We start from the raw sequence: 17,147 nt of genomic DNA, 5'->3' as shown, positions 1-17,147 counted from the left end.
AACATACATAGTGCAGACTACGATTACTCAGCAATTCCAGAGTGTGTAACTAAGTGAGGTAGAGACTACATAGTGCTAAGTCTTTGTTGCAACATGCCATTTATCTTAATATGTTTTGACACTCAGAGCCTTAACTGATGACAAGAATAACAAAATCTTAAACTTTGCAGAAACAGCTACATTCCACGTGGTTTCCCACCATTTGGCATTTCCCTCACGATATCCTGATGTTCCTCCCACTGACTTCATAAAAAGTATGTCCTAGGCATCACCACCGCTTTAAAATGCAGACCAAACCTGTTCATTCCTGAAACTTCTGCAACAAATAAACACATTCAAAACTCTTTCCCTTTCTGCTTCAAACCTTCTCGCTGTCTTCATCCCCGACAACAGAGTGAAATAAGACCCTTTTTCAATGTATTCAAAATTAAACGGTGTACATCTGCACACTCAATCATCAAAATAAGTGGTTTCCACAAATATTTAGACTCTTACAAAATCAGTTCTTAAACTGCCCATACTAATTAGTTCAATGACACTGAGGATGTGCAACATACGCACTGTAACTTATTTACTTTCTAAAAGCTCATTCTGACTTACAGCCTGTGAGACTGGAGTCAAATTTTAGCTTAGCAAATGCTTCTGTATGGCCCCAGTCTATTTTCTTTCCTCGCTCAAACTCTTCTTCTAATTTTTAAGAATGGCTATGTTCTTATAAACACATTCAGATGTCTCTCATTGACAAGTCTTTTCTTAATCATAATCCACGTATAAATCAACAGCATCAGACATCATTATGACATACTGTAGCAGTTAACACAGAGAAGAGAGATCAAGAAAACATCTGAAGGTGCAAACGTTATGTGAAATGCCTTGCCTTTAGTTTTTAAGGTGCAAAAGCTAAAATTGTAAGAATGAAATTGTTGAGAAATCCCATAAACTGTATACACAGCTCTAAAAAAAATACCCCCAACTTCCATACCTGGAACACACAGGAAAGGCACCCATCTAAAAGAATTCATGACTTACCTGCTGTTAAACTCACTCTCTATTCAGTTTCTTTCTCCCAAAATGGATGTGATATGCCTGGTTTAACAGGTAGCACAAATGTTTTGAGTATCAAAGCATATACAGAGTACGACAGGATGTAGAACAGACTAATAATGTTGTGTCATCACAGTAGTATAGCCATTTCAGTTTTGAGCAAGTAAACAAACATATGAACAATAAAACGACATGAGTGACACAGCAGAGAAAAAGCCAGTTACATGTAACTTTAATTTACAGTTGTCTGCAGGTAATGGTTCACCAAATTTCAAAACTATTTTCAGTTTTTTTTCTGTTTGTATTTGATTACTAAACATTAGAGGAGCAAAAGTAATCAATCATATGCTTTACAATAACAATTCACTCACTCTAATGTTGCTTGATGAATTACACAGTTAAGAGTTGCTGTAGTTCTGTACTAAGTGTGAATCATAATTCAAGAAAAACTTTGTCTTTTCATATATAAAGTTGTTTGAATAGTAACACAAAATTTACAGTAGTAAACAGCACCATACACTTAAAAAATGTAATCATCTCACTAAATCAAAAGTCAATGAACCTGGTGTGTGGAAGTCCACAGATAATATAAATGAAACTGGTATGTATTAAAGTTGGCCACTTCAAAGCTATTTGATATTCATCGTCACTGTGCCACCTGTAACTTTACAGGAAGGCAACACTTAACACTCACTTTGTGTCCAAGCCTGCCCAGTAATAAAATTATCTAAGATTGCCACCATGAACAAAAAGTCTCCTAAAAATCGGTAAACAGTCTCTAAAGGAATTATTTGCTGTGCACATTCAGTACAAAACAGTATAATTTTCTGAAATAATCTCTCACACACTCATTGCAAATTAGTCAGTACATGCGCTGAATTATTGTACAGAAGAATTAGTGTCAAAATCTTTGGATGGAAGAACGCAAGATTAGGGTTAAATATGCTCAGTGGACGAGTACAGTGGGGGTGGAAGACAATCAAAACAAGTCTGTGAGCATGAAGATTGTTGCATGGGCCATGTGATGCTCTGACAAAGCAATATACGCTAGAGGTAAACAAACTTTGAAAGGCATTTTGTTTTCTGGGATGCAGATACTGTGAGAATATACAAGGGTTGAATGAATAGTAATTAATTAATAGTAATTAATTAATTGGGTTTGTATGGGAATATTTTAATAAATCAAATGCAGAAATAATTCTTAGAATGTGATCTTTAATTACCAATATTCACTTTTCCACATAATTACCAGCCAATCGGATACATTTCTGCTGATGATGAAAAAGTTTTCTGAATCCTTCACGGAAGAAGTCGACACACTGTTTCTGCAACCACAGTCTCACAGTTCTCTCAATGCCTTCATCAGAAGTGTAATGATGTCCCCGCAGACCATTTTTCATTATTGGGAACAGATGGAAGTCAGACGGTGCTAAGCCTGGACTGTATGGAGGATGCCGTATGGTGGTGAGATTCAGTCTGTTATGTTATGCTGTGGTGGCACGTGAAGTGTGTGGTCTGGCATTGTCATGCTGCAGGAAAACCATTCCTTTTTCCTGTCGGACCCTTGTTAGCTGTCGTTCCAGAGTCCGCAGCATTGTGATGTAATGCTCTGAATTTATTGTTGTTCCACAATCAAGGAAATCAACACGGATAACACCATCTGCATACCAGAACATTGTGGCCACGATTTTTCCAACTGAGGGCTGCGTCTTGGATTTCTTTTTCTGGGATAAGTCTTTGTGTCGATATTCCGTAGACTGACGTTTCATCTCTGGCTCGTAATGGTGTACCCACATTTTGTCTCCTGTCACAGTTGAATGGAGAAAGGCGTCACCTTCATTCTCGTAACGTGAGAAGAGATCCTGGCAAATTTCAAGTCTGCGCGCTTTCATTTCAGGAGTCAGCATCCAGATTACCCATCACGCACAGATCTTCCGATAGCCGAGCAAAGCAGTAATGTGACGCACACGTTCTTATGAAATGCCGATTGTGCTTGCAATTTCTCTCTGAGTAATACAAGAACCATCCTGAATCAGTCTGTCAACATTTTTCTTGTGAAACTCGGTGGTTGCTATCACAGGACGTCTAACTCTGTTTGTCACGCGGATCAGATGTTTCCGCCTCAACATCTTTAAACATACTCGCCCAACGATGCACAGTACTCACATCCACACAATCATTATAAACTGCTTTCATTCTCTGACGAATCTCCTTTGGGCTGACACCATCTGCTGCCAAGAATTCAATGACTGCCCGTTGCTTAAATCGCACTGACCAACCGTCTGCGCAGGGTTTCATACTTTACACTGTAACAACACAACCGTTCAGTACTAAGGCTTCCGTGCCCACTGGAGCTCTAGAGAAGGGGCTACAGAACAAGCCAATACCTGCTGCATACCAATGCTGCCAACTGTTTAAGAGTTATGATGGTGGAGGAATTTCTTTTCAGTCAACCCTCGTGCTATATACATCTCTCTCTCTCTCTCTCTCTCTCTCTCTCTCTCTCTCTCTCTCTCTCTCCCTCTGTGTGTGTGTGTGTGTGTGTGTGTGTGTGTGTGTGTGTGTGTGTGTGTGTGTGTATGTATTTGACTGTATGGAAGCACATCACTGGAAAAAAATACTACTGGGTGGTCAGAAACAGACTGAAAAGCACATAAGGTTATTGCAGGGAAAGTTGTGCTGAGATATAATTGTTAAGAAAGAAATTCAGTATGTTCCACCATTTCCAAGTTATTTTCATAGAAATTAACCAATCACGTCATTTGTGCAAATTGAAGCAGCCTGCCAGAGACAAGTGTCGCCAAATGTGTTCTTTGATTGTTTCCTCAAATTGAACAAACATAGCTTTTGTCCAGCTAGCTCGAATTTATCACTTCCGAAAAAGGCACATTTTAACTGCTAATGAGCATTTGAACAAGCAGTAACTCACAGGCCCACAGATGTCCATGCATTAGACCATTTTAGCGTGTGCAAATGCCTGAATTTTGGCGTGCATCAATTCGATTGGCTAACTTCAATTCTAAATAATTTAAATAACTCTGAAATGGTGTAAGATATTGAATTCTTTTCTTAACAACTTCCCCTGCCACACCCAAAACTTTTCAGACTCTTTCAGACCACCCTGAAGATTAATGTTTTCCAATTGACCTGCCCTCAAGCAACCAAATGTGGAATTACAAACCAACAATGTTTGAAGAAAGGAAAAAAGAACAAACATCGTTTCGAATCTTCCTGTCAGATTAAAATTGTGTGTCAGATCGGGACACGAACCTGCTACCTTTGCCTTTTGCAGGCAAGTTCTCTACTGACTGGGTACGATTCCGTATCTGCCCTCACAACACCACACCTTTACTTCTGCCAGTACCCCTTCTCCTACCTTCCAAACTTCACAGAAGTACTCCCGCATAACTTGCCGGACTAGCACTGCTGAAAGAAAGGATGTTGCAGAGACACAGCTTTGCTGCAGCCGAATGGACTGTTTCCACAACGAATTTTCACTCTTCAGTGGAGCGTGTGCCAATCAGAAACTTCCTGGCAGATGGCCAGCAAAAGACAAGGTTCTGGGTTCGAATCCCAGCCTGGTGCACAGTTTTAATCTGCTCGGTAGTTCCAAAATGGCACACACTCCACTGCAGAGTGAAAGTTTTAGTCTGAAGACACAGTTTTGTTCACAATAGCCACCTCAAATTACTATATTACCGAGCCAACACAAACACAGACCAGAATATTTTGAGCATGCAAGGTGACGGACGGATATATGAGTACAGCTACAGAGACGGCGGTGAGCACTAGCAGCAGGGGAGACTGACCTGGTAGGTGGACGGGTGCTGGTGGTGCTGCTGGTGGTGGTGCAGCAGCGGCTGGTGCAGCGCCAGCAGGTGTGACGGGGACGGCGGGGGTGGCGGGGCCAGCGGGTACAGCAGCGGGGCCGCCTGGTAGAGCACTCCGGCCGCCACGTACGGCAGCGGGCCTCCTGTGGCACACACAGTACGGACGTCCGGTGATCGACGATATTTGCAAATATCAATATCTGGGAACATTTCTCCGACAGCGGCCACATTAGGACACTGAAATTAATCGACGGTGCGAGCTGAAAATTTGTGCTGGACTGGGACTCAAATCCAGATGCTCTGCTTCTCTGAAACAGTAGCCTCAACCACCTCGCCCATCCAGACACGTTCCCCAGGCGACCCAACTTCCCAGCTTTACATACACAAATGCAGCTTCCCTGTCCGTGTACCCCTCGCTTGCAGTCCGACCTGTACTCCTGTGAGAGGAAACAAAACCTAAGGAATCATGTTTAGTTGTCCAGCCTATCAAAATAGTGTGTGTGTGTGTGTGTGTGTGTGTGTGTGTGTGTGTGTGTGTGTGTGTGTGTGTGTGAAAGAGAGAGAGAGGGAGAGAGTGTTCTGTTGTACCTGTCCAGCAGAACACACACACACACACACACACACACACACACACACACACACACACACACACACACAAAGATGATGTAACTTACCAAACAAAAGTGTTGGCATGTTGATAGACACACAAACAAACACAAACACACACACAAATATCAAGCTTTCACAACCAACAGTTGCCTCATCAAGAAAGAGAGAAAGACAAAAGGATGTGGGTTTTAAGGGAGAGGGGAAGGAGTCATTCCAATCCCGGGAGCGGAAAGACTTACCTTAGGGGAAAAGGGGACAGGTATACACTCGCACACACATGTCTGTATATGTGCAGATGGATATGTGTGTGTGTGTGTGTGCGCGCGAGAGTATACCTGTCCCCACTTCCCCTAAGGTAAGTCTTTCCGCTCCCGGGATTGGAATGACTCCTTCCCCTCTCCCTTAAAACCCACATCCTTTCATCTTTCTCTCCTTCTTGATGAGACAACTGTTGGTTGCGAAAGCTTAATATTTGTGTGTGTGTTTGTGTTTGTTATTGTCTCTATCAACGTACCAACACTTTCGTTTGGTAAGTTACAGAATCTTTGTTTCTATATGACAAAATTATGAGAAAGACAGAATGCTACTCACCATATAAAGGAGATGTTGAGTCACAGACAGGCACAACAAGAAAGACTGCTAAACATATGAGCTTCCAGACAAAAGGCCCTCTTCTAAAGTAGACGAAACACACATAGTGGCCAGCGACAGTGGTCAGGTGTGTGCATGTTGTGTTCACATGAATGTGTGTGTGTGTGTGTGTGTGTGTGTGTGTGTTGTCTGATTTAGGAAGAAGGCCTTTAGGGTCGAAAGCTCACGTATTTAGCAGTCTTTTTTGTTGTGCCCGTCTGCAATACAACATCTCCTCTACACGGTGAGTAGCACTATATCCTTTTCATAACACTGTCATTCCATCTTGTATTTTCTACTGTTTGATTTAACATCCACAAATACATTTCAATAATGTGGATATTGCAGTCTTTGAAACACCATAACATCGACATTAAAGACATACATTAATCTTCAAAACTGCCAAAAAACACACTCAATCTAATTTAAGATGTATCCACTAGATGGAATTCTAAGTCCTGCATGGCGGAAATATATTTGCAGCAGCATCCAGTGATCAATAAATCAGTAACTGCTATACTTACGGCCAGTCCATAACAGCTGCAAATATTGTACATCTGACAGACGGCTGACACACGCTAAGATGTATACGATTGGCTTCTCGAGAAATTTGACTAGATAAATACATTGCAGGCAGAGAGTAAAGGCAGTAACTAGTATGTCGAATACCAAAATATTTAACATCCAACCAATACAGACCATTGGAGAGAATTTGAAGAGTATTATGAAAAGAGAAACAAAAAACAGCCTCCTAGCAACTGCACATGTGAACATATTAGCCATATCAACGTTGCTCGGTTGTAGCTTCAAGAACCTACACTTTCAAGATGTTTTAACATGTTCAATGGCAGTCAAACCCATCAAGAATGTTGTCAAAATGACTGTCAGTGAGGATGAGAAACACATCGATACATCACAAGACAGCAAAGGAAGCAAATTTGAATTACCATTAAAACTAATGTCATCAAAGTCAACAAATCGGCAGAATACTAGAAGTGTGACCCTGGAAAGAAAATACGGAAACAACAGCCATTTCTTGAGCTGTTGTAATTACTAATTACAACCAGGGGCACAATGTTGTCACACGACTGAGTCCCTGGAACTTATGCCAAAATTTCCAACTGTTGGTGGCAAGGAATTATTACAACCACGGGCCAAAAAAACTTGTCCAGAATCCGCATACCACTTTACTGTGGGACTTCACATAGAGTGAATGCTGGAACACGATAAGCCAGAGATTGAACTGTGGGGAAAAAGAAAGTGTGGATTACTGACTATCACTGCAGGTGACAGCTGAATGAACAAGAAACACCTGGAAAAACTAGCCAGATGCAACTCGGATGTAAACCAGTGAAAGTGGTCCCAATGTTTGTCCGCACACTTCCATAAAATCTCAGACGCCACTCGAAAAACGCTGCGTCAGACAAAATACCAATCTGCAACTACAAAAAGCCTCTTTACTGGGATCTGCACTAATTACCCATAGGTATGCTCTTGGGAAGTGTCTGACTAGTGTTGAAATAAGAAAATCAACACAGTGATTTCATCTGCCATGTTTACTCTTATAATAATAATAATAATAATAATAATAATAATAATAATAATAGAGCTACCTGGGCAATCTGAAATCAAAAAGAAGTAAAATAAAAAAATGGCCTCTAACTAATTTTGTTTAATTGTATCCTGAAAAAAGTACTCAGAGAATGGCAGAAAGAGACGAGTCCACACAACATCCCAAACGGAATCAGATTTGGCTATCAAACGATTGGCTTCAAATTCAAATGCCTGGCTCACAAATTATATTATAGCATTTTTTTTGTGGAAAATCTAGACATTACACCCAAACAAACAGAAGTCCTAAAAGAAACACTAGATAAAAAGAAACACTAGATAAGACAGGATTACAAATTGCTTCTTCAAATTCAAAATACTTGAACACAAATGCAAAAGATCTGACGTGGGAAATGAAGACAACAGATGGTGACAAGAAAATTCAAACACCTAGGAAAGATCCTCATCCCATATTACAACAAGGAGGCAGCAGTTGAAGAAAGAAGTAGAAAGATTAATTCAGCATCTGGGCTATGCTACAAATGTAACAAATCCAACTCCACACCTCGTCACACCAAATCCAGCCCCTGCACTACCATAGTCAAACCTGAATTTTTACAAGAAGCAGAGACAACTGTGAGAACAGCAAATGAGTTTATGCTTCACTTAAGATCAAAACAGGAATTACATAAAACATTTAGAAAGATCTCATCCACACTAAAGAAAAGAAGGCTAACATTCTAAAGAAGAATGAAACTAGGAAGAGCTGCAAAATACGACACTGAATTACTAAGAAAACACAAAGATCCAAGTCCCACAGACGTCGTGAAAGTGTGTTAGGTTCTAGGCAAGAGTGGGATTAGTATAGAAGTGAAAAGGTCAGAGCAGAAACAGAGGCAGCATATAAGATCATTAAAATATACATAGCACAGCCCCTTCAATCAAACTGTATATTTTTCTGTATTTTATTCAAAAGTTAATAAATTGAATGAAGTAACTCACTTTGTAATATCACGTATTTTATCGCGATGTCTGCTATTATTACACTAAAGTTCACTATGTGTTTCGAAAGTCTGTGGTGTTGTGTTGCACAAACTATCTGTTATCTTTGTTGTACGGTCTCATCTGGCAGAGGCTTGCTTTGTACAGCGTTCAGCTGAATATTTCAACTCATGGTGAGAGGAAGCTCTTCGAGAGAGTTAGTGGAGAACAGATTTAATTTGGAATGTTTTATTCCCAAACATAAGAAAATATCCAAGAAAAAGTATGTGAATAAAGCTATTTTCTTAAAAATTCAATGACCACATCTTCAATCTTAAATGTATGTGTCGGGAATCACTGAACGAACTGCAACAGAACTTAATCAATGGAGATAGTCATGGGTTGCTTCAAAAGCCCAGTTTTTTTCCTTACAGCACTCTTAATTAGCTTCGTTAAATTCTTTCGCATCATGTTCTACGCATCTGTCATTGTCCCAGACATTACTCACAGTACTGTAAGTGGCAGTTAAAGTAAAATGAGACAGATGCAAAAAAAGTGAAAGGCAATTTCCATAACTGTCAACACGTTTATCCCACAGCAAGGTAAGATGGTCAGTGCCTTCATGGGAAAATGTTTGCCTAAAAAACCATGGCTGTACCTAGTATGCACCTCTTTGTCTGAAACAAATTGATGGCCACTAATGTCTTTCTTCAGGCCTCCAGAAATATGCAAATTTCAAGCAGAGATATCGGAACTGTATGGAGGGTGTAAAAGAGCTCGCCAGAAAAACTTTTTGCACCACAATTCTTCACAACATGTGGGTAGGCATTATTCTGTAATAGAATAATACTGCCCGTCAACATTCCTGGGTGTCTGGAATCGATGGTGCCCGTCATTTCTTACAAAGTGTCCATTTATTGCTGTGTGTTAACTGTGGTGCTGTGTTCCAGACAGTCATTGAGCAGTGGGCCTCAAAGAAAAAGGAAAAGGACATCATGGCTTTCCTGGAGCCGGCATGCACAGTTCTGGACTTTTTTGGTGGGGATAAGTCCGTGTGCTGTTGGCTCTGATACTCTCTGGCTCAAATTGAAGACACCACGTTTCATCTTCCACAACAATATGGGACAGGAAATGATATTATTCATCATGATACCTGTAATATACCTGACGGATTGGCAACCCTGCAGGTGGAGAAGCATCACAAACATGCATACCTCCACAACATTGCCCCCACCCCCCCTTTCCCTCTCCAGCCTCTGGAAGGCGTTAGATACAGTTCCGCACTGTCGCCTGGTAATCAAAGTAAGAGCCTACAGAATATCAGACCAGCTGTGTGGCTGGATTGAAGAGATTTTAGCAAACAGAACACAGCATGTTGTTCTCAATGGAGAGACGTCTACAGACATTAATGTAACCTCTGCCGTGCCACAGGGTAGTGTTATGGGACCATTGCTTTTCACAATATATGTAAATGACCTAGCAGATAGTGTCGAAAGTTCCGTGCGGCTTTTCGCAGATGATGCTGTGGCATACAGAGAAGTTGCAGCATTAGAAAATTGCAGCGAAATGCAGGAAGATCTGCAGCGGATAGGCACTTGGTGCAGGGAGTGGCAACTGACCCTTAACATAGACAAATGTTATGTATTGCGAATACATATTGTATGATTATATGATAGCAGAAGAAACACTGGTAGCAGTTACTTCTGTAAAATATCTGGGAATATGCGTGTGGAACGATTTGAAGTGGAATGATCATATAAAATTAATTGCTGGTAAGGTGGATACCAGGTTGAGATTCATTGGGAGAGTCCTTAGAAAATGTAGTCCATCAACAAAGGAGGTGGCTTACAAAACACTCGTTCGACCTATACTTGAGTATTGCTCATCAGTGTGGGATCCGTACCAGGTCGGGTTGATAGAGGAGATAGAGAAGATCCAAAGAAGATCGGCGCGTTTCGTCACAGAGTTATTTGGTAAGCGTGACGGCGTTACAGAGAAGTTTAGCAAACTTGAGTGGCAGACTCTGCAAGAGAGGCGCTTTGCATCGCGGTGTAGCTTGCTGTCCAGGTTCCGAGAGGGTGTGTTTCTGGATGAGGTATCGAATATATTGCTTCCCCCTACTTATACCTCCCGAGGAGATTACGAATGTAAAATTAGAGAGATTCGAGTGCGCACGGAGGCTTTCCGGCAATCATTCTTCCCGCGAACCGTACACGACTGGAACAGGAAACAGAGGTAATGACAGTGGCACATAAAGTGCCCTCCGTCACACACCGTTGGGTGGCTTGCGGAGTATAAATGTAGATGTAGATGTAGATATAGCTTCGGCCACTGGTGAGTGTCACATCACGACTGATAAATGGCAGGGGCATATGCAACCAGAGGTCCTCCTCGCTGTGGACCTACTTCTCTCTGTTGAGTCACGTGCACAAAAATAAATCCAGAAGTATATCTCCACGCACCAGCTATCTATAGCAACACAGTGGCACTCGTTAGCAGTTTGTCAACACTCTGGGCCATCCCGTGTGGCAGCTAACAATAGCCCTTCAATAGCAGCCCAGTTGAAGCAACAGCAGTGGGACTTCAGACCTTTCAGTCACCGCCTCCGGGAAGTATGTTCGGCCAACTGCTGCCGAGTAAACTCTCCTTCCTCGCAGTAGGATACTTCATCGCATTAGTCTTTGTGTCCCTTAATGCCAATTAACATTCTCGTTTTCAAGCCAAACGCCTGATCAAAGTCTGTGAGAGTTTGGTTGTAAGTTTTGTAAGAAGCAGCTTTTTGTTTAGTTAATATCTTGAAAAGTGTAATAAACCTTTCCCTTATTGATTTGGCCTCTCTGTGGACTACCACCTTAACATTGGTGGTGAGGTCTGTGTGCATGTAAGATCCACTGAGCTACGGTGGCAAGAGGAATGATCCTGGCAGGGTCACCACTGGTCAGTTGTTCCAGACAAAGTGAAGTCCCCCCCCCCTACGGGACCTTGCTTCTAGTGAGTATGTAAATGGCAACCACATGGGCTCTTAGCTAAGTCTGACATTACACTTCCACTAACTTGTGTCATGCTTTTCCTGTTTGCCTCCCTTAGCCAATATTTTTTCCCCCCTACAGTATTAGGTTTCAAGGCATGAGGGTGTCCTTAATTTTCTTTTTCCTTTTCTATTTCTAGTGGTCACAGGTTGACAGAGGATCTCAGAGTCTGTTCAGGCTTCCGTTACCTGTTCTGAACCAAAACTGTTGACAAACTTCCACTGGATTTTGATGAATGAATTTGACCTTTAAGAAGTCAAGGCAGTTCTGCCAACAAACACTGCTCCCACATCTAAGAAGACACAAGTCACACGATCCTGGCGTACAGTGGCTGTACATCACGTAGTCATCAGGAGAGAATGAAAGACACGTTTTCTGGTGCCTTTAAATGACCGGAACATACCAGCTAAGAGAGATAACCACAAATGAAAATCATGGACCTCTTAGGGAAGGGTTAAGCGGATGGCTGGTAACCAGCTCTCAGAAAACACTCACTACTCCTAGTATCCCAAGAAGCCTCAGAAACAGGATGGTCTCAAAATTCAAAGCTTATTGTTTTGGAATGTGATGTTTCTCAGGCACCTCACATTTGAGATATGCCAATACCATTCCACATGTTGCAGTGATGTCGAAATTCTGTTAAATTTCTGTTCATCCGTCAAGTTGTGGTGAACTACAGCACACAAATTTTCTGGAACTTCAGATGCCGTGTCACGATGGCGGAAGTGCTACTGTGGCTCGTGACTCACATCAGCCAGATGTTTTCCACTGTCAGTCATTTCTGACAGGAATATCCGCCACATTAATGACAGAAGGAATAATAACCCACACGTTTGTCCTGGTCGACTGCTGTCTTTCAACGACACCCATCCTTCTCGAAATCGTTTACTCCGTGCAAACACGCGCACAGGTGATATATTGTGTTCGCCACTCACAGCAGACGTTCAGGCACGAATGTCACTTCTTGACACTCCTGCAGTCAGAAACTGCACTACACCTTGCTGTTCCTCTTTCCCAGCCTCCACAGTGAAGTCGGATGCACACACATCTGTGGGACAAACGGCACAGCAGTGAACGTTTAAATGTTCACACTGTTCCTTCCCAATTCCCAATAGAGGACAACACAGCTACCTGCATTACCGAGGTTCTGTGCCCTGCAAGTTATATGTCTGTCTTGTTTTTATCTGACTGCCCTTTATCACTGAACCATCAATAGCGACCTCGGGAAGCTGCAGTACTGACCGGCAAAGAGCTGCACTCACCTTGCTGCTGCAGGAAGGCGGCGGGGGCGTGTGGCTGCTGGTGGGGGCGGGTGCCGCTCCCCACAGGAGTGGCGCCGGCGGAGGCAGGTGTCGGAGCCGGCAGGTAGTACAGTGGCAGGATCTGCGGGGCTGCCTGGGAGCAGCCGCCCGGGCAGAAGTTCCTGCAGCAGACGAGCAGAGTTGTCAGCCGTGTACCAGTTTGGGTAACTGGCTCACCAGACAAAATCTTAGTGACACCACTCTAAAGAGTCCTCTAGTATCTGGAATTTCACACATTCTGTTTTAGCTTTAACTACCATTGAACTTTTGCTCTTAACCATTACCCTGCCATAGTTAGGAATAACATTCTTATTCTGAAACTTTCTCTTGAATTGTTGTTGTTGTTGTTGTTGTTGTTGTTGTTGTCTTCAGTCCAGAGACTAGTTTGATGTAGCTCTCCATGCTACTCTATCCTGTGCAAGCTTCTTCATCTCCCAGTACCTACTGAAACCTACATCCTTCTGTATCTGCTTAGTGTATTCACCTCTTGGTCTCCCGCTACGATTTTTACCCTCAATGCTGCCCTCCAATACTAAATTTGTGATCCCTCGATGCCTCAGAACATGTCCTACCAACCAATCCCTTCTACTAGTCAAGTTGTGCCACAAACTCCTTTTCTCCCCAATTCTATTCAATACCTCCTCATTAGTTACGTGGTCTACCCATCTAATCTTCAGCATTCTTCTCTGGCACAAATTTCGAAAGCTTCTATTCTCTTCTTGTCCAAACTAGTTATCGTCCATGTTTCACTTCCATACATGGCTACACTCCATACAAATACTTTCAGAAACGACTTCCTGACACCTAAATCTATGCTCGATGTTAACAAATTCCTCTTCTTGACAAACGCTTTCCTTGCCATTGCCAGTCTACATTTTATATCCTCTCTACTTCGACCATCATCAGTTATTTTGCTCCCCAAATAGCAAAACTCCTTTACTACTTTAAGTGTCTCATTTCCTAATCTAATACCCTCTGCATCACCCGACTTAATTCGACTACATTCCATTGTCCCCGTTTTGCTTTTGTTGATGTTCATCTTATACCCTCCTTTCAAGACACTGTCCATTCCGTTCAACTGCTCTTCCAGGTCCTTTGCTGTCTCTGACAGAATTACAATGTCATCGGTGAACCTGAAAGTTTTCATTTCTTCTCCACGGATTTTAAGTCCTACTCCAAATTTTTCTTTTGTTTCCTTCACTGCTTGCTCAATATACAGATCGAATAGCATCGGGGAGAGGCTACAACCCTGTCTCACTCCCTTCCCAACCACTGCTTCCCTTTGATGCCCCTCGACTCTGGTAACTGCCATCTGATTTCTGTAGAAATTTTAAATAGTCTTTTGCTCCCTTTATTTTACCCCTGCCACCTTCAAATTTGAATCAACATGTAAGAAGCAATACCTAAAAAATATAAGTCAGCTAAGTTAGCACTTTCGTGAGACAATCCGTCAATAGTATGTGTTTCGTGGATGTTCCTGACCTACCCAGTGATACGGGATAGGCGGACAGCCAGCAAACAGCCGTAGGAATCGAGAGAAGGTGCGATCGGCAAAACTCACCCTCGCGTCTTGCAGGGCTGCGGCGAATGCAGCGGTGTCATCGCCACAGAGAACGGCGGCCACAGGCTCAGCCCGGCACCCTCGGCGGCGGCAGGCGACCGCGCCGCGGGCGGGCCCGGCGCCGCGGCAGGCGGCGGCGCTTCGTCTCGGAGGGGCGCCGGGGGCGGCGGGGCGGCCGGCGGCGAGGGCGCGTGCGAGTGCTTGCTGGCCTTGAGAGGCTCGCCGTCCCACGAGTGGCTGCCGCTGCGCTTCGTCCCATGGGCCGCCGCACCCGCCGGCACCTGGGCGGCCACTGCAGGAGGGGCCGCGCTCTCCACCTGCGAACGCGCGACTGTCAGTCTGCAGTGTGGTGTACCACTCGGCAGGAGTGACAGGAGTTGTCGAATACGGAGGTGTATCGCCAGGTCTCCTGTAGTGTCGCGGAATAGTAGAGAGTTGGAAACGTGGAATACTGTCAAAGTTTCGTCGCCCGTGCCGAGAGCCGGAGGTAGTAGGTTAGCCGAGACGTAAAAGGATTGCGCACCCCGACTGTAGTGTACCCCGACTGTCGGCGTCAGAGTGTAATCCACGGAATAGTGCGAAAGTGTTCAAATGTCTGCGAGCCGTGTAACTCGGGCGGAACGTGGGGACCAGTCCGGTATTCACCTAGCGGGATGTGGAAAACCGCCTAAAAACCACATCCAGGCTAGCCGGCACATCGGCCCTCGTCGTTAACCCGCCGGGCAGATTCGATCCGGGGCCGGCGTGCCTACCCGAGGCCAGGAAGCAGCGCGTTAGCACTCTCGGCTACCCTGGTGGGTGACAAAGTACCCACATCTGGTGGCATAATTTTTTCCACATGTTGTTTGTAAGTGGAATAAAGAACTATTGTACAGGTGGTTCAATGAACTTAAGTGTGATTTGTAGAGTATCCATGTAGATGTAGGTAATTACTATGTTTGCATAACGCTACATTCAATGTAATTTTATGGCTTTTACACTGCACTCTAGTTTTTCATTATAGTATTTTATGCTTATAGACAGAGTTGAGAATGGACCGTGCCCAAAACTAGCAGTGCAGAATAAAATATTTTGCAGTACGGCCTGGTAGTATTATGTCCCTCCTCCAAATTTATTGGGGATGTGGTGCCTACCCAAAGAAAGTAATAAGTACAATTTTTTATAATCGATTAAATTCTGCGTTATCATTTGGTGCTACTAATTCTTGGTGATGTTCATTACAGTGAAACCTCTATATAACGTTTTTCAAGGGACCACAAATTCTGAACACTCTATAGAGGAAAACACTATAAAGAGGAAGGCTTCCAAATAATAATTATAGGGCATTATTGAAGATCTGGATACCACTAATCAGCTTCGACAAATGGTGCCATAGATGACATTTTAAATTTTCATAACTGTGGTGTCACCGCCAGACACCACACTTGCTAGGTGGTAGCTTTAAATCGGCCGCAGTCCATTAGTACATGTCGGACCCGCGTGTCGCCACTGTCAGTAATTGCAGACCGAGCGCCACCACACGGCAGGTCTAGAAAGACGGACTAGCACTCGCCCCAGTTGTACGACGACTTTGCTAGCGACTACACTGACGAAGCCTTTCTCTCATTTGCCGAGAGGCAGTTAGAATAGCCTTCAGCTCAGTCCATGACTACGACCTAGCAAGGCGCCATTAGCCTTACAGTGCTTGTAATTAAAGTCTCATTTGTATCGTCAAGAGCGATGTACCACAAGGATGAAGTAAAGTTAAGTATCCGAGGAACTGCATACTTTTCTCTATAGCATTCACAAAGTATCCTGTTCCAGAACTCACGCCAGCCGGCGTGTGTGTACGCGTGCCTTTCGGCTACTTCCGAGTGGCGTGGCTGTCTTGCTACGCCACATCAATAACACTAATATGATATTCATTGCAAATGATCAATGTATCAAATGATTAGTTTTTTGTAATTAAAACATGGGGCCCGGAAGGTGGATGGCTGAAAGTAAATGGATCAGTTTGTACTGTAAAAAGTTATAACAGATTCTTAAGATATGACGACATTGTCCTAAGCTGACAGGTGGTATCCCGCTCTTCAGTTGACCCAATTATAGAATATGAGCCAGTCCTCAATACTTTGTACTCCTGTGGCTGCCATGTTGTCATCCACAGCCACAAAGTCCTCAAAAGTGACAGAATCACTGCCTATTAATTCCTGAAACTCTTGCAAATCAAGTCGATGGCTTCAAATGCATACGTTTCGAATTTCCACAATTGTCAAACTCTTCCATTATCGACGATCTGTTTCTCGTAATAGTGTTGTGTGTTGAGGGGGCCAGTTCAAATTGCTTCGCTAACTCCACGCGACTCACACCAGGAGATGCCTCCACATTTTTAATAACAGAAACCTTCTCTTCCAGAGAAATGTTCTTCCACTTTTCACTCATGTCCATTGATGAAACCTTCAATAAAGTTAAATCGAAGACACACTCGTACTAGACACACTGTCTGCTGTTCAGCTCACACAATACACTACGAATACAAAACATCGACTGAAATGGCACCAAAAAGATCACAAGCAGATTGTGCGTCACATGTCATATGTCACGTGACCGGGCTCCGCTTCTGACATACAAA

General features: G+C 43.3%; 1 protein-coding gene across 1 annotated transcript in view; it reads right to left on the bottom strand.

Annotated features, from left to right (window-relative positions):
* Positions 1–17,147, bottom strand: part of LOC126108903 (period circadian protein) — a 224,173-nt gene that overhangs the window by 36,104 nt on the left and 170,922 nt on the right. The window contains exons 16-18 of the mRNA XM_049914270.1: positions 14,537–14,853; positions 12,937–13,097; positions 4,854–5,017 (exon numbers count right to left, since the gene is read on the bottom strand). Of these exons, the coding sequence (XP_049770227.1) occupies positions 4,854–5,017; positions 12,937–13,097; positions 14,537–14,853 (642 nt within the window). The remainder of the gene's footprint in view (positions 1–4,853; positions 5,018–12,936; positions 13,098–14,536; positions 14,854–17,147) is intronic.

The sequence above is a fragment of the Schistocerca cancellata genome, chromosome 11 (genome assembly GCF_023864275.1).
Source record: "Schistocerca cancellata isolate TAMUIC-IGC-003103 chromosome 11, iqSchCanc2.1, whole genome shotgun sequence".
NCBI lineage: Eukaryota > Metazoa > Arthropoda > Insecta > Orthoptera > Acrididae > Schistocerca > Schistocerca cancellata.
This window is presented reverse-complemented; position numbering and strand designations above follow the sequence as displayed.